General features: G+C 32.2%; 1 protein-coding gene and 1 non-coding gene across 3 annotated transcripts in view; both read left to right on the top strand.

The window, feature by feature from the left end:
• Window positions 1–23,558, top strand: part of STXBP5L (syntaxin binding protein 5L) — a 387,479-nt gene that overhangs the window by 217,316 nt on the left and 146,605 nt on the right. For both annotated transcript variants that reach the window (XM_057697539.1, XM_057697540.1), the window contains exons 14-16: window positions 15,689–15,729; window positions 19,416–19,633; window positions 21,434–21,606. In XM_057697539.1, coding sequence (XP_057553522.1) covers window positions 15,689–15,729; window positions 19,416–19,633; window positions 21,434–21,606 — 432 coding nt within the window. The remainder of the gene's footprint in view (window positions 1–15,688; window positions 15,730–19,415; window positions 19,634–21,433; window positions 21,607–23,558) is intronic.
• Window positions 9,677–9,783, top strand: LOC130830687 (U6 spliceosomal RNA). The gene has a single exon (XR_009047855.1). It is a non-coding gene; the product is annotated as a U6 spliceosomal RNA (small nuclear RNA).

Here is a 23,558-nt window from a genome sequence, read left to right as displayed (position 1 = left end):
TAGAGTAATATTTTTAATGTGATTACTCCTTAAAAGGACTGAAAAGAGAGAGAAAGAAGATGGAATTTGTTAGACAAATAGAATATAATTGTGAGGTTTGTAGATTTAAATTCAGATGTATCAGTAATTACATTAAAATAGTTTGAATTCTGCAAACATAAGACAAAGACTGTCAGTCTAAGTAAAAAAAAAAACTCTGTCACTTATGAGACATTAAATATATGTATACTAAAAATTCAAATGTAAATATATGAAAAATTGTAACGTAAACAGTTTAAAATTTTCATATAGCTCTATTTATATCAGTAAAGTAGTTTTCCATTGTTGCATAACAAATCACCACAAACTTAGCAGCTTAAAACTCATTTATTAACTCATAGGTCTCTAAGTCAGACATCTCGCACTGTATAATTGAGATCTTTGCTCAGTGCACCATAAGACTGAAATCAAGGGGTAAGAAAGCTGAGTTAACCTTGGTGGGAGCACTGAGTCCAAACTGCTGGCCTAGCAGAGAACCTCATACCCCAGAGAATATTAATCAAGTGAGGTCTCCCAGAGGTCCTCATCTCACCTCTACCCAATTGCCTGCAAACTCCAGGGCTGGAAGCTTCAGGCCAAAAATCTATTAAGACAGAATACAGCCCTACCCATCCAAAAAAAATGACACACAAAAAATATGTTATAGATGAAGGAGCAAGGTAAAAACCTACAAGACCAATAAATGAAAAGGAAGTAGGCTACCTACCTGGAAAAGAATTCAGGATAATGATAGTAAAGATGATACAGAATCTCAGAAATAGAATGGAGGCATTGATTGAGAAAATACAAGAAATGTTTAACAAAGACCTAGAAGAACTAAAGAACAAACAGTGATGAACAACACAATAACTGAAATGAAAAATACACTAGAAGGAATCAATACTAGGAAAATGAGACAGAAGAATGAGCTGAAAGATAGAATGGTGGAAATAACTGCCAAGGAGCAGAATGAAGAAAAAAGAATGAAAGAATTGAGGACCATGTCAGAGACCTCTGGGACAACATTAAATGTTCCAACATTCAAATTATAGGGGTCCTAGAAGAAGAAAAAGAGAAAGTGTCTGAGAAAATATTTGAAGAGATTAGAGTCGAAAACTTCTATAACGTGGGAAAGGAAATAACCACCCAAGTCCAGGAAGTGCAGAGTGTTCCACACAGGATAAATGCTAGGAGAAACACACCAAGACACATTAATCAAACTAACAAAAATTAAATTCAAAGAAAAAATATTAAAAGCAGCAAGGGAAAAGCAGCATATCCCCATAAGGGAATCCCCATAAGGTTATCAGCTGATTTTTCAGCAGAAACTCTGCAGGCCAGAAGGGAGTGGCAGGATATATTTAAAGTGATGAAAGGGAAAAAGCTACAGCCAAGATTACTCTACACAGCAAAGATCTCATTTACATTCAACAGAGAAATCAAAAGCTTTACAGACAAGCAATAGCTAAGAGAATTCAACACTACAAAACCAGCTTTACAACAAATGCTAAAGGAACTTCTCTAGGTGGAAAACACAAGAGAAGAAAATGACCCACAAATACATGCCCAAAACAATTAAGAAACTGGTAATAGGAACATACATATTGATAATCACCTTGAGTGTAAATGAATTAAATGCTCCAAAGAAAAGACACAGGCTGGCTGAATGGATAGAAAAATAAGACCCATATGTATACTGTCTACAAGAGACCCAGTTCAGACCTAGGGACACATACAGACTGAAAGTGAGGGGATGGAAAAGATATTCCATGCAAATGGAAATCAAAAGAAAGCTAGAGTAGCAATACTCATATCAGATAAAATAGACTTTAAAATAAAGACTGTTGCAAGAGATAAGGAAGGACACTGCATAATGATCAAGGGATCAATCCAAGAAGAAAACATAATGATTATAAATATTTATGCACACAACATAGAAGCACCTCAATATATAAAGCAAATGCTAACAGCCATAAAAGGGGAAATTGACAGTAACACAATAATAGTGAAGGACTTTAACACCCTACTGACACCAAAGGACAGATCATTCAGACAGAAAATAAATAAGGAAACACAAGCTTTAAATAACACAATGGACCAGATAGATTGAATTGACATTTATAGGACATTCCACCCAAAAGCAGAAGAATACCCTTTCTTATCAAGTGCACACAGAACATTCTCCAGGAGAGATCACATCTTGGGTCACTAATCAAGTCTCGGAAAATTTAAGAAAATTGAAGTTGTATCAAGCATCTTTTTGACCACAGTGCTATGAGATTAGAAATCAATTACAGGAAAAAAAAGTGTAAAAAACACAAACACATTGGAGGCTAAACAGTGTGCTGCTAAATAACCAAGAGATCACTGAAGAAATCAAAGAGGAAATTAAAAAATACCTAGAAACAAATGACAGCAAAAACACAACTACCCAAAACCAATGTCACGCAGCAAAAGCAGTTCTAAAAGGGAAGTTTATAGCAATGCAATTTTACCTCATGAAATGAGAAAAATCTCAAATAAACAATCCAACCTTTTACCTAAAGCAACTAGAAAAAGAACAAAGAAAACCCAAAGTTAGTAGAAGGAAAAATCATGAAGATCAGAGAAGAAATAAATGAAATAGAAATGAACCAAATAATAGCAAAGATTAGCAAAACTAAAAGTTGGTTCTTTGAGAAGATAAACAAAATTGATAAACCTTTAGCTAGGTTCATCAAGAAGGAAAGGAAGGGCTTCCCTGGTGGTGCAGTGGTTAAGAATCTTCCTGCCAATGCAGGGGACATGGGTTCCATCCCAGGGCCAGGAAGATCTCACATGCCATGGAACAACTAAGCCCATGCACCACAACTACTGAACCTGTGCTCTAGAGCCTGTGAGCCACACCTACTGAGCCCACATGCTGCAACTATTGAAGCCCACATGCCTAGAGCCTATGCTCTTCAACAAGATAAGCCACTGTAATGAGAAACCCATGCACAATGAAAAGTAGCTTGCCACAACTAGAAAAAGCCCATGTGCAGCAACAAAGACCCAACACAACCAAAAATAAATGAATAATAAAAATAAATTTAAAAAAAACAGAAAGAAAGGAAGAGGACTCAAATCAATAAAATTAGAAATGGAAAAAGAGAAATTACAGCTGACACCGCTGAAATACAAAGGATCACAAGAGACTACTAAAGCAACTTTATGCCAAAATAATGGACAACCTGGAAGAAATGGATAAATTCTTGGAAAGGTACAACTTTTCAAGACTCGGAACCAGAAAGAATTAGAAAATATAAACAGATCAATCACAAGTAATGAAATTGAAATGCTAATTAAAAATCATCCAACAAATAAAAGTCCAGGACCAGATGGCTTCACAAGTGAATTCTATCAAACATATACAAAAGTGTTAACAACTATCCTTCTCAAACTCTTCCAAAAATTTGCAGAGGGAGGAACACCCAAAATCATTCTACAAAGCCACCATCACCCTGATACCTAAACCAAAAATATCACAAAAAAAGAAAATTACAGACCAATATCACTGATAAGCATAGATACAAAAATCTTCAACAAAATGCTGGCAAACAGAATCCAACAACATATTAAAAAGATCATACACCATGATCAAATGGGATTTATCCTAGGAATGCAAGGATTCTTCAATATATGCAAATCAATCAGTGTGATACACCATATTAACAAATTAAACAATAAAAACCATATGATTATCTCAATAGATGCCAAAAAAGATTTTGGCAAAATTCAACATCAATTTATGATAAAAACTCTTCAGAAAGTGGGCATAGAGGGAACCTACCTCAACATGATAAAGGCTATATATGAGAAACCAACAGCAAACATCATTCTCAATGGTGAAAAACTGAAAGCATTTCCTCTAAGATCCACTCTTGCCATTGTTATTCAATAGAGTATTGGAAGTCCTAGCCACAGCAATTAGAGAAAATAAATGAAAGGAATCCAAATTGGAAAAGAAGAAGTAAAACTGTTACTATTTGCAAATAACATGAAACTATACCTAGAAAATCCTAAAGATGCCACCAGGAGACTACTAGAACTAATGAATTTGGTAAGGTTGCAGGATACAAAATTAAATGTACAGCAATCTCTTGCATTACTATACACTAACAATGAAAGATCAGAAAGAGAAATTAAGGAAACAATCTCATTTACCATTGCACAAAAAATAAAATACCTAGGAATAAACCTACCTAAGGAGGCAAAAGACCTGTACTCAGAAAATTATAAAATACTGATGAAAGAAATCAAAATGACACAAACAGATGGAGAGATATACCATGCTCCTGGATTGGAAGAATCAATATTGTGAAAATGACTATCCTACCCAGAGCAATCTACAAGTTCAGTGCAATTCCAATAAAATTACCAATGACATTTTTCACAGAATTAGTACAAAAATTTTATTATTTGTGTGGAAACACAAAAGGCCCTGAATAGCCAAAGCAATCCTGAGAAGGAAAAATGGAGCTGGAGGAATCAGGCTCCCCAACTTCAAACCATACTACAAAGCTATAGTAATCAAGACAGTATGGTACTGACACAAAAACAGAAATATGGACCAATGGTACAGGATAGAAAGCCCAGAGATAAACCCATGCACCTATGGTCATCTCATCTGTGACAAAGGTGGCAAGAATATACAATGCAGAAAAGAGCCTCTTCAATAATGGTGCTGGGAAAACTGGACAACTACATGTAAAAGAATGAAATTAGAACACTACCTGATACCATACACAAAAATAAACTCAAAATGGATTAAAGATGTAAATGTAAGAACAGACAGTGTAAAACCTTTAGATGAAAAGATAGGAAAAACACTCTTCGACATAAATCACAGGAAGATCTTTTATGACCCACATCCTAGAATAATGAAAATAAAAACAAAAATAAGCAATTGGGACCTAGTTAAACTTAAAAGCTTTTGTACAGCAAAGGAAACCATAAACACAATGAAAAAGCCCACACAAGGGGAGAAAATATTTGCCAGTGAAGCAATGGACAAAGGATTAATCTCCAAAATATACAAAAAGCTCAAAATATACAAACAGTTCAATATCAAAAGAAAAACCTAATCAAAAACTGGGCAGAAGACCTAAATAAACATTTCACCAAAGAAGAGATACAGATGGCCAAGAGACCCACTAATTATTAGAGAAATGCAAATCAACACTACAATGAGGTGTCACCTCACACCAGTAGCAATGGCTATCATCAAAAAAATCTATAAACAATAAATGCTGGAGAGGTTGTGGAGAATAGGGAATCCTCTTGCACTGTTGGTGGGAATATAAATTGATACAGCCACTATGGAGAACAGTATGGAGGTTTCTTTAAAAACTAAAAATAGAACTACCATATGACCCAGCAATCCCACTACTGGGCATATACCCCAAGAAAACCATAATTCAAAATGATACATGCACCCAATGTTCATTGCAGCACTATTTACAATAGCGAGGACTTGGATACAACCTAAATGTCCATTGACAGGTGAATGGACAAAGAAGATGTGGTACATATATATAATGCAATATTACTCAGACATAAAAAGAAATGAAATGGAGTCATTTGCAGAAATGTGGATGGACCTAGATTCTGTCATAGAGAGTGAAGTAAGTCAGAAAGGGAAAAACAAATATCATATATTAATGTGTATATGTGGAATCTAGAAAAATGGTACAGATGAACCTATTTGCAGGGCAGGAATAGAAATGTAGACCTAGAGAACAGACATGTGGAAACAGAAAGGGAAGGGGAGGGTGGGATGAATTGGGAGATTATAAATATATAGTAATGTGTAAAAACAGATAGCTAGTGGGAACCTACTGTATAGGTCAGGGAGCTCAGTTCTGTGATGACCTGAATGGGTGGGATTGGGAGAAGGTCCAAGAGGGAGGGTATATATGTATACATATAGCTGATTCACTTCATTGTACAACAGAAATTAACACAAAATTTTAAAGCAATTATACTCCAATTAAAAAAATAAAGGTAATATAAAATAATAAAAGAATGACTCCATAAGGATATTGAGTTCAGGGCCCCAAAATATACAAAGAGATAGACAATTCTGCAATAAGTGGAAGAAAATATTACAAACCTCTCTCTGCAACTGATTTTTAAATTAGAGGAAAAATCCATAACAATAAAGAAAGTTTTGAACAGCATGGTTAATGTCTGACTTAACTGACATATTTAAAACATTACACTCTACAACTCAAGAATGTACCTTCTTTTCAAGTGCACATGGGACACAGACCAAAATTGACCATATGCAGGACCATAATACAAGTGCAAATAAATGTCAAAGGATTGTAATCTTATATAACATATTCTCTGACCATAGGGGAATTAAACTAGAAACCAATGACAAAAATATCTAAAGAACATTCACAAGTTTTCAAAATTAAGAAATCTATTCCCAATTAGCTTAGTGATTAATAAAGAATTCACGATAGAAAATTTTAAAATATCATAAATGGAAATAAAATATATTATAAGATGTGGATACATCTAAATCTGTTTAGAGATAAGCTTATACCAATGTTATATGTTTATATAAGTTAATATAAACTTATACCTATGTATATAAATGACTAAAATTTAATGATCTAATTATCTTAAGAAGTTAAAAAGGATAGAAAAAGTATTCCCCCCAAAATAAAAAGGAAAATAATAATGTTAAGAACAAAAATTAATGAAATAGAAAATGTGCAATAGCAAAGATTGACAAAGGTAACGTTGGTTTATGGAAATAAATAATAAAGTTGTTAAAGGTGGAGTGCAAGATTGTCAAGAAACACAGAAGAAACAAAATGGAACAATTACAATATGGGAATTAAGGAACACAGTTTTAAACAACCAACTGACCAAATAAGAAATCACGAGGGAAATTAGAAAATATTTTGAGATAAATAAAGAGAAAAATAATAGCACAGAAATGTAGCAAAAACAGTACTTATAGGGGAATTTGTAGCTGTAATCACCTACATTAAAGGACGAAGAAAGGTCAATAACCTATTTTTATACCTTATGGAACTAGAATAAAAACTAATGCCAGCAGATGTAAGAAATAATGAAAATCCGAGCAGAGGTAAACAAAACAGAGGATATAAAATAAAGGAATTCAATGAAATCACAAGTTGGTTCTTTGAAAAGATCAACAGAATTGACAAACCTTCAGTTATAGAGATGAGGGAAAAAAGAAAGGAGACTCAATTATTAAAATAAGAATGAAAAGTGATTATAATACTATCAATCTTACAAAAATAAAAAGGATTATAAGAGAATACTGTGAAAAATTGTATACCAACAAAGTAAATAACCTAAATGAAATGAATAAATTCTGAGAAATGCACGAACTATCAAAACAGACTCAAGAAGAAATAATCTGAACAGATTTATAACAACAAGTAAAGAGCTTAAATCAGTAATCAAAACCTTCCATCAAAGAAAAGACCAGGACGAGTTGGTTTCATGATGAATTCTACCAATCATTTAAAAAGATAACACCAAATGCTTTTCAAACTTTTCCCAAAAAATAGAAGGGAAAACTTCTTCATTATCTGAGGCATCATTCTAATACCAAATTAGACAAAGACATTGAGTGAAAAGAAAACTGCAACAATATTCCTTATAAATATAGATTCAAGTATACTAAACAGAATATTAGCAAACTGAATCTTACAACATATTAAAAGGATTATAAACCATGATCGAGTGGGATTTATCCTAGGAATACAAGAGTGTTTCAACATACAAAAATCAATGTAAAACCCACACTAATAGAATAAAGGGAAAAAAACACATAGTCATCTCATGCATAAAAAAGCATTTGACAAAATTAAACACCACTTTCATGATGTAAAACCACAACAGCAACACTCAGAAAACTAGGAGTAGAATGGAATTTCCTTAACCTGGTAAAGGGCATTTTTGCAAACCCACAGCTAATGTTATATTCAATGGTGAAAGACTAAAAGCTTTCCCTCTGAGATCAGGAGCAAGACAAAGGTCTCTACTTTTGCTACCTCTATTTCATATTGGACTGGAAATTCTAGCCAGAGAAATGAGGTAATAAAAATAAATAAAAGGCATCCACAATGGAAAGGAAGAAGTAAAATTATCTTTATTTGCAGGTGACATAATCTTATATATATGTTAGTGTGTTTCTATACACTAACAATTAACAATCTGCAAAGAAAATTAAGAAAGCAACTTTATTTACAATAGCATCAAAAATTAAAATACTTATAAATAAATTTAACCAAGGAGATAAAAGGCTTATGCACTAGAAACTATAAAACTTTGCTGAAAGAAATTAAATAATACACAAGTAAATGGAATCACTCCATGTTTGTGAATTGGAAGACCAAATATTAAGATGGCAATATCTCAGAGTGATGTACAGATTCACAATTCATTTCATTTCTGTTCTTTTTGCAGAAATGAAAAACAGTTTATTCTAAATTTGTATGAAATTGCAAGTGACCCAAAATAGTCAAAATCATCTTCAAAGAGACTAAAATTGAAGGACTCACACTTTTCAGTTGTAAAATTTCCTGTACAGCTATAGTCATCAAAACAGTGTGGTAGTGACATAAGATTAGATTTATAATTTAATGGAATGGAATTGGGAAGTCCAGAAATAAAACCATACATCTAGGACTAATTGTTTTCTTATAACAGTGCCAAGCCTATTTAATAGGTCAAAGAATAATCTCATCAACAAATGGTGTTGGGGGAATTGAATATCCACATGCAAAAGAATAAAGTTGGACCCTTACCATATACAAAAATTAACTCAAATATGGTCAAAGATGTAAATTTACAGCTTAGACTACATATAAAACTCAAGAAAACAGGGATAATATTTCCTGAACTTGATTGTGACAGTGGCTCTTAGATATTACAGCAAAAGCATAGAAATTATAGGAAATGATGCTGGATTACTGGCATGGCAACTCAGGCAGCAGGAGAATTTGCAGGGGAAAAAGGAAGCAGAAAAATACTCCTAAACACAAAGGGGCTCCACTGTGGAACCCATGACCAAGTCAATAGAAAAACAACTGCTGTCTCCCTTCCCCAGTCTCTCTCTGGCTTTCTTTTCTGTTATCTACATGCTTCATCCCAGCCAGAAGAGAGCTGTAAGCTCCCCATCTGTCTTCAGAGCAAAAGAGCTTGGACACCAGGAAGAATAGGCTGTACGATAACTTCCTTGGGAGGGTGGCTCAGTGCCCTCATTCCTGGCTCTGTTCCAGTTCAGCAAAATCTTACTCTGGGATATTTACCTGCTCTTTTGCAGGCCATAGGACTGACCCAACTATGAGCAGTAGCTGCTCTGCAAACATGAGAAAGGGGTAGTGGTTTTCCTAGTTTTAGCTATGCACTCAAGCCTTAAACAGCCCATTCACAGCTCAGGCTTCATGCAGTTATGCATTTAATAAATGTACCGAAGTAAAAGGAAAAAAAAGCATAGGCAACAGAGAAAAATAGATAAAATGGTCTTCGCGATTAGGTGAAAAGGTAACAGTGAATGGGAGAAATTTTTGAAAATCTTATATCTGATATGTGTTTAGCATTCAGGATACATAAAGAAACTTTACAGCTCAAAAGCAAAAAGACAGAGCTCACTTCAGCAGCACATATACTGAAATTGGAATGATACAGAGAAGATTAGCATGGCCCCTGCACAAGGATGACACACAAATTCATGAAACATTCCATATTTTTTCAAAAAAAGACAAATATACCAATTTTTAAAATGTGGGCAAAGGATTTGTATACACTTTTTCAAAAAAAAGATATACAAATGGCTAATGAAAATTGCTCAACATCATTAGTCATTGGGGAAATGAAAATCTAAACTACATTGATACATACCACTTCATACCCACTAGAATGGCTAATTTTTTTTAATAAAATGAAAATGACAAGTATTGACAAGGTATGAAGAAACTGGAACTCTATACATTGCTGGTGGGAATGTGAAGTGATGCAGCTGATGTGTAAAATGAATTGGCAATTCCCTAAAAAGCTAAACAGAATTATCATAAGAACCAGCACTTCCACTTTTAGGTATATACCCAAAATAACTTAAAGTAGTTGTTTAAACAAAAACTTATATGTGAATGCTTGTAGCAGCACTATTTACAATAGCCAAAAGATGAAAACAATTCAAATGCTCATCACTTGATGAATAGTGAAACAAAATGTATAGCCATACAATGAATATTATTCTATCATAAAAAATTAAGTCCTGATGCATGATACAATATGAATGAACTTTGAAAACATGCTATGTGAAAGAAAGAAGCCAGATACAAAAGAGCACATATTGTATGATTCCACTTATGTGAAATAAGAATAGAAAAATCCTTAGAGACAGTAAATAGATTAGGGATTGCCAGAGACTGGTAGAGGAAAGTATGAGCACTGGTGCTGAATGTACATTGATTTTACTTTTGGAAGTGATGAAAATATTCTGGAAATTGATAGAGACACAACATTGTGAGTGTGATAAATGCCACTGAATTGTATACTTTAAAATGATTAAAATGGTTAACTTTATGTCAGGTAAAATTTGCCACAGTAAAAAGAAATGCTTATAAAAAGTGAGAGTAAATAGAAAAGGAAGCACATGTCACTGAGAGGGAACTAATATAAAGCACCAAATAAGATGATAAATGGGATATATAAATACTTTAAATATACATGCACTAAAATGCTCCTGCTGAAATTAACTTTGGAACTGTGCATCAAAAATAATCCAAGTCTATGCTGTTTAAAAATATGTTTCTAATACATGTGGATAAAGAAAGGTTCATTATAAATGGATTAGAAAAAATATGAACAAAAAGCTATTTGGTGAAGCCAGAGTAAGAGCAGATAAAGTAAGGCATACAAAGGAACAAGAAACTGTGGCCCATTCAAAGGAAAAAAAAAAACCCACAGAAAATATCCTTGAACAAGACATAATAGCACATCCACTAGACAAAAGCTGTAAAACAATTGTCTTTAAGATGCTCAAGAACTAAAGGAAGATATAGAGAAAGTAAAAAAAAAAAAAAAAAGGTATATGAACAAAACAGAAATATCAATAAACAGAAGACTGAAAAAGAAACCACAAAGAAATACTGGAGCCAAAATGTACAATAACTGAAATGCATAATTCACTAGAGGAATCCAAAGGCAGATATGAACAGGCAGAAGAAAAAATCAATGAACTTGAATAATGCAAATTATTAAGTTCAAAGAACAGAAAGAAAAAGAGAAGAAAAATAAACAGAGCCTAAGGGACTTATGGATACCCATCAAGCAAACCAAAATATGCATTGTGTGGGTTTCAGAGGAAGAGAGAGAGAAGGGGGCTGAGAGATTATTTGAAGAAATAAAGCCCCAAACTTCCTGAGTTTAGTAAGACATGAATCCAAGAAGCTCAGAGAATCCCAAGTATGATGAACTCAAAGATATCCACACTGAGACTTATTATAATCAAATTGTCAAAAAGCAAAGCAAAACAGAATCTTTCAAACAACAGGAGAAAAGTGACTCATCACATACAAGAAATCAATAATATTATCAGCATATTTCTCATTAGAAACATTGGAGGGCAGAAGGCAATAGGCTGATACATAAAAAAACAGTTAAAAGAGAAAAAAAAACAAACTTGTCCTATATCCAGCAAAACTGTCCTTCAAAAGTGAAAAAGTAATTAAGACATTGCTAGAAACAAAAGCTGAGGGAGTGCATTGCCACAAGACCTCTCCTGGAAAAAAATGCTAATGGGAGTACTGCAGGTTGAAATGAAAGGATACTAGACAGTAATTTAAAGCCATAAAGATCTCAGGAAAAAAATCTGATAAAGTAGATTTTATGGCCAAAATATTCCCAGAGATAAAGTAGATCAATTTATCATATTAAAAGTTTCAGTTAAAAGATGTAATAATTTTAAATTTGTATGTATTCAGTAATATGACATCAAAATATGCAAAGCAAAAAATTGAGAGAAATTTAAAAAATGGATGAACAAAAATTGTAGTTAGACACCTCTCATTGATTAGAACAAAAATCAGTAAAACATAGAAAATTTGGAAAATATAATTAATAACCTTGACCTATGTATTTGGTAAACATTACCATAAAGAAAATGAAAAAGCCAGAAACAAATTGAAGTATTTGTAACATATATAACCACTGAAATTTTGTTTCCAGAATGTATTAATGATTTCAATTCAATAAAAAAAATTCAGTCAACCCGGTTGAAAAATAAAGGACATAGATATTTCACAGTAGAGAAATATACACTTGTATATTTTGACCTCATTAATAATTAGAAGTATTAATAATTAGAGAAATACAAATTAAAACCATAATGAGATACCACTTTATATTCAACACATATTGACAGAAAATTTAGAAGTTTGTCAGTTATAAGTGTTGAAAAGGATGTGGCTCAATGATAATTCTTCTATATTGCAAGTGGGAGTATAAATTTATAATTTCTGAACAATTTGGCATTATCTTTCAAATTTGAACATTTTCATACACTAAAACCCACCAATTCCACTTGCACAGCAAAAGACAGACACAACCCAATTGCCCAATGACCAAATAAGATATATACTGTGGTATAACCACACAACAGACTACTATATATTGTATATATGAGTGAAAATAAGTGAAATACAGCCATGAGCAACAATGAATTTAATACATCTGATATTAAATGGAAAATCAAGTTTATTAAATTTATATATAACATACCATTATTATAAATGTTTAAAAAGCAGTGAAAGTAAACAATTTGTTGCTTATACCTACATAAAATGTGATAATATCACAAAGAAAAGCAAGAGAATGATAAAAATTCAGAATACTGGTTACTTCTGGGGACAAAGGAGGCAGGGTGATGAAATCAAGAAATCTATATACATATTCCACACAATGAAAAAAAAATGAAATCTTGCCATTTATGATACCATGGATGGATCTTGAGGGCATTATGCTAAGTGAAATAAGTCAAATGGAGAAAGACAAATACTATATGATCTCATTTATATTTGAAATCTGAAAAAAAACAAACAAACCAATCTGTTATTGGTGGTGTCCAGAGTCAGGGGTTGGGGGTTGGGTGAAATGTGTGAAGGGAGTCAAAAGGTAAAAACTTCCAGTTATAAAGTAAGTCATGGGGATGTAATGTATAAAACAGTGACTATTGTTGATAATACTTTATTGCATATTTGAAAGTTTCTAATAGAGTAAATATTTAAAGTTCTCATCACAAGAAAAAATCTGTCAACTGTGTATGGTAATGGATATTAACTAGATTTATTGTGGTGGTCATTTCACAGTATATACAAATATTGAATCATTATGTTATATACCTGAAACTAATATAATGTATGTCAATTATACCTCAATAAAACATAAAAGGAGAACATACCAAGTTATTAGTAATGTTAGTTCTTTAGTTGGGTGGTTGGTTCATAGAATTTCAATACAATTATATTCTATATATTAAATCTACATTACATATATTGTTTGCTTATCAAATATTGCATGGTAAAAAAATAAAATAGAATTAAAGGTTGCTAGACTCCCAGATAATCATCCTGCTGAATTTTTCAGTAATAAAGCTTTTTTGTTGTTGTTATAAGTGAATAATTGGAGTACATAAACATACAGAGCATTCATAGAAGATTTATTTATAATAACCAAAAACTAAAAACAACCCACATGTTCATCAGCTGGTAGATGGGTAAACAATAAAGAGGGCCACATTACTGACACATGTAATAACTGGCATTGTCCTCAAAAATGTTACACTAAATGAGAGATATGGACGCAAGAGAATAAATATTGCATCAGTTCCATTTACATGAAAATTCTAAGAAAACAAAAGAAATCTATACAGGCAGAAATATATCAGTGGGTATCTGCTGGGTATGGGTAAGAGGGTTGTATATTGGCATGAGGGTAACTTTTGGGGATGATGGAAATGTTTTAAAACTGGATTATGGTGTCACTGGGACAAACTTCAGAATGAGACTGAAAGGTAGTTTGAGTCCTCTGTCTTTTATTTTTTGAAGTTTTGAGGGGTATTCTAATTCCTTTACCTTTCCATGTAAATTTTAGAATCAGTTTGTTGATTTCTCCAAAAAGTTTTTTGGCATATTTCAATTGAGAATACATTGAATCTATACGTTATTTGGGGAGAACTGACATCTAGTAAGTTTTACAATTTAAGAATACATTATATCTCTCCATTTATTTATGCCTTCTCTATTTCTTTGATTAGCACCTTATAGTTTTCAGCATATGTGTTAGGTTATAAGCATTTCATGTTTTTTGGTGCTATTGTATCAATAAATGGTACTATTTTGTAATTTCAATTTGCAAATGTTCATTGCTATTATATAGAAATACAGTTGATTTTTCTATATTGATGTAGTTTCTTACAATAATGTTAAATTTATATATGAGTTCTAGTACACTTTTTGTAGATTCTTTGGGACTTTTCTATGTAGCCAGTCATGTGACCTGCATATAGAATTTTATTTCTTCTTTTTCAACATTTATTCCTTTTATTTCTTTTTCTTCCCTTGTTGCAGTACAACTACTAAAGGACCTTCAATGTAATGTTGAATAAGAATGGTGAAAATGAACATTTTTGCTTTGTTCTTGTTCTTAGGGTGAAATTATTGTCTCTTCCTCCATTATGTATGTTAGACACCATCTGCAGGTTGCTTCTAGATGCCCTTTATCAGGTTGAAGAAGTTTCCTCTGTTTTTAATTTATTGATAAGTTTTTTTTTTCATGAATGGATGATGAATTTTGTCAGATGCTTGTTTTGCATTTATTGAGATGGTAATACAGTTTTTCTTCTTCAGTCTGACAGTATGATGAATTACAATATGGTGATTGTTTTTTTATTTTATTTTATTTTATTTTTTTAAAGAATGTTTAACTGGCCTTGCATTCCTGGGATAAACCACACTTAGTCATGATGTATTGTCCTTTCTGTATATTTTTTAATTTGATTTGCTAACATTTTGTTGACAATTTTTACACCTATGCTTAAAAGATATTGGTCTGTCATCTCCTTTTCTTGCAATGGTTTTTCCTGACCTCATGAAATGTGTTGGGAAGTATTCTATCCTCTTTATTTCTAGATGATTTCTTATAGAATTGCCATTATACCTATTACCAAATAATGATACAACTGTAGATAGGTTTAAGGATTTTCTTTTTATATTTTGAAGCTTAATTTTAATTCCACTATATTTATTTCAAAATGATTTTAATGTAATCTAACTCAGGTCTCTTTTTATTGAGTGTAAACAATTTTATATAAAAATATATTGTTCATTCTTCACAGGTCAGTTTTCATTGCTATTACATATAAAATATTCTTACAATAAATCTAAGTAATTATTGTCCTTTTAAAAATTTAGATTTTTATGTAGTATTTAAAAAATAAACCATTGTTCTAAGCTTATAAATGGTTTAGCACATATTAGTTTTCATTGAAATGGTATTTTTAAATCAAATTTTAACAGTAATTCAAATTTTTATACATTTAGAACAGTTATGATTTTTATTTACCATACTTAATGCTAATTTATTTCTTATTTAGTCATGCAGATGGATCAATAAAGTTTTGGGATGCTTCTGCAAGTAAGTTTGATGTTTCTCCTCTATTACAGAAAACACTTGGTTAATATTTACTCATAGTCATTCACGACTTTTTAGTTTGGACAGTTGACATTTTAGATACATATTTAGCATACACATATGGCTGTGTTACAAAAATTCATTTACTATATTTTATTAAATCAGTTTAAAATATTATCTCTACTGTACTTTGCTTCTATGATAGAAACAGAAAGAACTGAAATCATTCTTTATCAGCAACCTATTATAAGAGGTAATGTACATTGGGAAAAGTACCAAACTATGTCAGATTAACTTTGTTCAAGGAATTTCCTTCATCTCCTAACTCTGGAATCTTAGAAAAGTGCTTTTATCCCTCTAGTCTTCACTTTTCCTTGCCACTTGTCTACCAAGTCCATAAGAATCAAAAGAAATAATTTGATAAATGTAAATTTTCTTTTGAAATCTTGAGAATTACATAATTTAAGGACTACAGGTATTCTTTTCAATGTTGAAGGGCATGCAAAGATATTTAAGACTTGATTATAGCCATACATACCCTTCAAAAAACTTACAGGGCAAACAATATGATAAGAACTCTAAATGTAGTACAACCCAAATTCTATTTGTTACTGGAAATGGGAGATGTATTTGAACTAGGTAGATCCAGGAAGAGTATTTTGATGGGTAACATTTAATGCGTGTTTTGGAAGATAGTTAAGATTTTGATAGTCAGGGCTAGGAGGTGAAGAATAAGTGAGCAATGTCTAAGTCTCTGAGTAGCCATCAAGATGGAGATAACTTTTTGGAAATAAGGATACAGGAGAGTTCTGGAGGTTTGGATTTTGTTGGAACACCAGGAAATTCAAGTAGAAATGTCTATCCGGAAGGGAGAACAGTCAAGAATGGTAACTAATGGTGAAGCAGCATGAAAGCGATACCTTGAAGCTATAGATGTGAACTGAGAAAGACTATGATAAACAGAAAGCAGAGGGAAGAAGGTTGAATATTAATGATAATCTTAGTCTGCAAGCTAGAGTCCTTTAGCAGTGGGAACAAAGCATCAGGAAGAGAAAAAGGTTAAAAGATGTAAGGCCATAAATTCTGAGGCCCTTTTCTGACCTCACACAATAAAGAACAATTGCTCGGAGAAATTCCAAAAGATAATAGATTTTTATTTTGATGAACATTTTCATGTAAATCTGAGTTTGTTCCATGAACACAGTTAATTGCATAGTGACATCTTTGCTCATTTCCCACCACCTCAAAGTCACTCCTTAGGTTCTAAACTGTGAGAAGACACTTAAACACTCTGAAGTGCATACTACCCTTAAGCATGCATGATAATGTTTTAAGAAGTTAATTTTAAATAAAATATTATTTTATTACATTCAGAACATATGTTGCAAAGGTTTGCAGCATGTTTAGTATTTTTACTGTAATCAATTATAAGAGCATATCTCCAAATCAGTGGATGTCATTGGAGAAATATCACTTAGTTTGCCAATTTTATGGGATAAGGTCCAGTACAGGAAATGAAGTTACACTGAATTTAAAAGTTGAGTTTATGTTAATATATGTACTATTGACCCTTAAATAATGTGGGGGTCAGTCAGATTAATGGCACCAACCCTCTGTACAGTCAATCTGACCATAACTTGTAATTGGGGCATAATTTATAGTTGGCCTTCAGTATACACTATTCCTCTATATCTGTGGTTCAGCATCTGAGGATTCAGTCAACCTTGGATTGTGTAGTACTGAAGTATTTACTACTGAAAATAACCTGAGAATAAGTGGACCCATGCATTTCAAACCCATATTGTTCATGGGTCAACTGTATTCACCTTCAATTGCTGAGTATTCATTACCACAATTTAGCTGTTTAAAACCATACCCATATACTGTCTCACAGTTTGTGTGTGTGTCATGAATCTGGTTCAGGTTAGCTGGGTTCTTTGTTCAGGGTCTCAGAGACTGCAATTGAGGTGTTAGCTAGGACTGCAGTTTCATCTGCAGCTCAGAATTCTGTTTTGAGCTCTTGTGGTTGTTGGCAGAATTCATTTTCTTGCAACTTTAAAACTCATGTGATTTGTTTCTTCAAGGCCAGCAAGGGAGTGTTCCTCTAACTTCAGGGAGGGCCCCAGTCCCTTTTTTAAAGAGTTCCCCTGATTCTGTCAGGCCTACTAAGGATAATCTCTGTTGATTATCTCTAAGTCAAATAATTATGTCTGCAATATTCTTTAATATTTCCATGTCACATCAGGCTTACAGAAAAATCACAAATACGTACTATTAAATGTTGTATAGCCTTCAGCCAAATCCCCCAAATGTGAGTGTATACACATGTTTCCTTTACCCACCCTCCTACCTGCGTGCATGCTTTCAATCTAGCACTGCCTCTGTTCCTCTCTTTCTCTCTCTCTCTCTCTCCCTTTTCTTCCCCCTTCCTCCCCTCTCCCTCCTGTCCTCCCCCACTCTTTAATCTTCCTTTCCCCCCTCCATTTTCACACATACACACACATAAATATATACATATATATAGCTTTTTACAATCACTTGAGAGTAAGTTGTAAACATGATGCTCCTCTAACAGTACATGACCCCCTAAATACTTCAGTGTGTATTTCCTACAAACAAGGGCATTGTTTTACATAATCAAATTATAGTTATCAAAATCAGGAGTTTAATACTAATATAATACCATTATCTAACTTCCAGATCTTACTCAGTTTTAACCAATAATATCTCATAATAAAAGAATAATAAAAGAAAATCTAAGGTTATTTGTTGAATTAGTTATCATATCTTTTGAGTTTTCTTTAGTCTAGAATGGGTTGCTGAGTGTTTCATGAAATTGACATTTTTAGGAGTTCAGGGCAGTTATTTTGTAGAATCTCTTTCAATTTGTGTTTGACTAAATGTTTCTCATGATTAAGTTCAGATTATGCACTTTTGGAGGAACTCTCAGATTTTTAGAACTTTTCTCAAGGACTCTTTATAGAATCAGAACTTTTATATAGTGGAGTTATCATCAGGTTCTAAAATGGAAATAATATTCCCCCAAATAAACATTTCTGAAAAAATTCACAAAATCAGACTTTTTCAAAATTATAACTGACCATTTCCTAACACAGAGCCACTCAGATTCTTTCTGAAATAATCCAGATCATTGGCCTCCCAATATTGCTAACTGGCACTGGTAAATCACAACTGTTTCTCATCTGAAGGAGTGTCTGCAAATTTATTGAGAGTAATAAACTCTTGAAGAATAGCATCAACCTCTCATCTAACAATTAAAAGGGAAAATTGTGAAATAGGATTGAGAGGTCTCCCCTAGGAGAGAAGTAGGTTCAGTAGTTTCATTATAAATTTTCCAAGCCCACATGGTTTTATCAATAAACAAGGATAAAAGTACTCATTTCATGGGGCTTTTCTGAGGAACATGTGAGACAATGCGTACAAAACTCCTACATATTCTTTGGTGTATAGCATATGTTCAGTAAATGTTTATTTTTTCCCCTATAGTCTTCCTCCAGCTAAATGGACTGATATGAGGGCATGACAATGAATGATTCCTTGTTAAAATGTACTTTATTTTGTTCACTTGGGTTTTACTTTTGTGATTTAATAAATATACTGAAAAGGCTTCAACAAAATCTACGAATTAAGTTCAGATGAGAAGATAACTGTGATTCAATATCTTATAGTAACTCTGCAGATGCTGTACAAGCTAAAAACTTCAAAAGTATTTGAAAAACAGAAAGTAGGAGAAGGAAAACAAACATGTGAAATTGTAGAGGAAGATCCATATGCCATTCAGATGATCTACTGGTGTCCAGAGAGCAGAATATTCTGTGTATCAGGAGTCTCTGCATATGTCATAATTTATAAATTCAGCAGACATGAAATCACAACAGAAATAGTGGTAAGTCATTTACAATTTAATTTCACACTTAGAGTTATTAAAAGAAAACAATTATCATAAATTTTGACTAGTGCTTGGTACTCTTGATGGTTTTAAGCCATCAAGAGTACAGTATGTGGCCAGTAATCCAATTCATAGAATTTTTAATTTTTCTTGTTACTTAGTATAATATATTAAAAAATAGGCTTAAAATGACAAACAGTTCTCAATCAAAATTTATTAAATAGGATAGATTATGCCTATAGTTTTTTATAGACAGTTATTGTTTTATTTTACATATAAATGTCAAACTAATGCAAGCTTTGTTCTATATCTTTATTAAATTTTTTTATCTTTTTTGTCAACCAGTTGCCATAAATGGTTATTTCTCAACTGTAGTAAGATTACTTTGAATGATTTTTTAAATAGCAACATTTTTGTATAGTGGAAATAATTAAGGCACTGCCTTACCTAATCTTAATTTTTAAACTAATGAAATAATTATTCAAAATAATGATGCTCTCATGGGATAAATCTAAACTAAGGCACCTATAGATAATAGATCTTCTTTACAAAGTCCATTTTACCAGAAAATAAATACTATCCATTAAAGGCATAAATATGACTGTTTTTACCTCAAGGGCTAAAATTAAATATTGCCCTTAAAGTATATATTAGTTAAAACCCAGGCTTTGGAGTGAGATAAGCCTAACTTTTAATTCTGGCTTTACCAGTGAATACCTGTGACTCTGAACAAGTCACAAGACCCCATTAGTCAATAGAACAGTCTGGGTAAAACTCAGCTTCATCACTCATATAACTTTCTGTGTAAATAAAATAGAAAAATAGAAAGTAATAACAAACTAGAAATTGTAATGCCAGTTTCATAGGGTTCTTGTGCTGATTATATAAACTCATTAGAGTGTATAAGTATAGTAAGCGCTTAATAATTGGCAATTGTTATTGTCACCAGAAGTTTTAACTTTTAAGATAATTGTGACAATCATTTTGATAATGTTGCTGTGTTCACTACTCCATAATTACATTTTTGTAAGCAATTGTTTTCCATCTCAAAAATGCTAATTTTTACATAGAAAAGCAAATGTTTGTTATAAAATTGATTTTATTTAGGCATTGAATGCAGTCTAAAGTAATTTTTAAACATTTTTAACTTTAAAAAAAAGGGTTTTGGATCACCTTTTTATTCTAATATGAATTATCATATCTTTTTAATTAAGCAATTCTGACCAAGCTAATGAAATTATATAAGAGCTAAAGTAATGAAACAAACAAAAATATGGAATTTATTTTGGAAAATTTATACTGAATTAATTCAAAGTTAAGATTGAATGAAGCTTTTTTAAAGCTAAAAATCTTTGTACAAATAACGATTTGCATGTTGTGTGTGTGTGTGTTTATACATACACAAAGCTAATTTAGTTTCTTTCATTGAAATAACCATGACCAATTTCTCCTTTTGTTTTATCATATATGGAATGGTAATTTATACTTTACCTTAAGGAATATTTATTATATAGAAAATTTATCTCCACTGGTAGATATTTTTCTTATAATTCTGAAGAATTAAATAAATTTTACATTTTTGTGACTGCCATTGAATATTCTATATAATTTACTATTTAATTCAGTTTGAGGTATCTCAACTTTACTATGAATTGAAAGTGAACTAATTAATCTGAAAAAATAATGAATAATTACTGAACGAGTACCAGATATTTTAATGTGGTGATTATTATTATTATTATTGTTATTGTTATGACAACCTAGATTAAGTCAAAACTTAATTTTTCTTTTTTTAAGTCATTAGAGGTACGACTTCAGTATGATATTGAAGATATTATTACCCCAGAACCAGAAACAAGTCCTCCATTTCCAGATCTCTCATCCCAGCTTCCTTCTTCAAGGAGTCTTTCTGGGAGCACTAACACTGTGGCTAGTGAAGGAGTAACAAAGGACAGTATCCCATGCCTCAAGTAAGAGTTGCTACCAAATTTTAAAACAATTTTACAGTGTTAATTGTAGAATTCTTTGAAACTGTGCCAAATAAAATCATCCTTCTCTTTTATTAAATTGTTGTGAAGTGGTCTACAATGGGTGGTCTACAAGGGGTACCTTGGTCCTTTTTTGGAAATATCTATGAAGAGGGCACAATATTTTCATTCTTCATGACTAATTAATATACAGTATTTTATTCCCTGAAGGACCCTAAAGAAAACATAGCTTTGGTAGAATGGGAAAACCTTTAGCAGAGAAGAAACTTGGCCACTTGCTTGGTATTTCTCAATTGAAAAAGTATTTTTAGGGAACATCTTCAGATTTCTTGGAATCAAAAAGAAAAACAAGTTTACTACAAGAATACTATTACAGAAAAAAGGCTTTGTCTCATGGTTACTAGGATATTGCATAATACCTTTTTCTCTTTTTTCAACTGATCCTATTTGGTAATAAACTATGTTATTTCAGTATATCTAGACAAAGTTTAGTGTCATACTCAAATAAAACTTAAAATTAACCAACTCCATAGTAACGTTTATCTTGTTTTTATGCTTTTTGGTAATAAAGTACAAAAGAATACAGTGTCCTTAAGTTACTACTTACTGCTTCTACATTGTCAAACCAAATGTTTCTAGTATTAGCTTGTTGGAGAATTTAGCCTAAGCAATTAAGCCTAAGAATTTCTCTAAGCCTCATATGAAAATATCTGAGTCTGCTACTCAAGGAGCTGTGGACAACTAGTTTCTTAATTTCTTAAAAAAAAAACACTTATGGAAAATTTAAAGATGAGGTTTCAGGAGAAAAATCAGCTTACCATACAATTAGCAGTTGCTGTACTTTTGTAATCATTGCTTCTGCCCCCCACCCCCAATTTTTCTTGTGAAATTAAAAAAAAGAATAAGAAGTATAAGCAGGCATTACTGAAAGGAAAATCTATGAAGGGGAAACAAAATCATTAAATTTTAGCAAATGGAAAACTTTCATAATGTTATAATTTTACACATTTAATTTTTCCTTCATATCACTTTGCTTCACTTAATTTATATTAAAATGAAAGCCAGAAAGAGGAAAAATAATTAAACAAAGCTTAAGAAAGCACTATTGATCGATTTATTAGTTAAGAAGACCCATCACTAAAGTAGGTCCTGCAATGACCTAAGTATTTTCTCTAAAATTTAAAAAATGTAAAAGATAAAGATAAAAAAGAAAAACCAGTAAAATCAACAAAAATCTGGTAGTGGAGATGAAGTAAACATTACCATGTGTTGTAGCATTTAATGGTAACTTGAAAAGTAGTAGTGACCATCCTAAGGATTATCAAGAGCACCAAAGGGATTCAGTATAACCCTATATGTATATAAGCTCCTAGGGCCCAAGCAGCAGAACTTATCCTAAGTATGTTATTCTGTGAATTACAGTGTATTACAAGTGGTTCTTGAGTTGCATATAACCTGTGCTTTACTAAATTATATTTTAGTATCCATGCTTAAATAACTTTCCTTTGCCGAATTTAGATTTCCATATATGTAAGCTAATAATTAAACCTTTCAACACTACCAGCTCTTCATTTTTGGCACTATTACAGTTCTTACATGTTTGTGCAATTATCTGATTTTCTTTTGACTTTGTATGAGGTCATCATAGGCCTCATTAAGAGGATGAGATTTAAACCAGAAGTAGATCAGGGAGTTATCTGAAGAATATCTGGTGGAAGAATATTCCAGGCAGCAGGAACAGCTAGAGCAACGGTCTTAAAGTGCCGGGCATATAAGGAGGTCAGTATAGCTAGAACAAAGGAAAGATGGTGGGAATTAGAAGAGAGGGTAGTAGGAGATGAAGTCAGATAGATAATAAAGGGCAAATCATAGCCCATTGTAAGGACCTTGGCTTTTATTCCTAATTAAATGGGAAGTGATTACAGGGTTTTAAA

Source organism: Hippopotamus amphibius, chromosome 10 (genome assembly GCF_030028045.1).
Source record: "Hippopotamus amphibius kiboko isolate mHipAmp2 chromosome 10, mHipAmp2.hap2, whole genome shotgun sequence".
Lineage (NCBI taxonomy): Eukaryota > Metazoa > Chordata > Mammalia > Artiodactyla > Hippopotamidae > Hippopotamus > Hippopotamus amphibius.
Note: the sequence above shows the minus strand (reverse complement) of the source record. Positions and strands in the feature narration are given on the sequence as shown.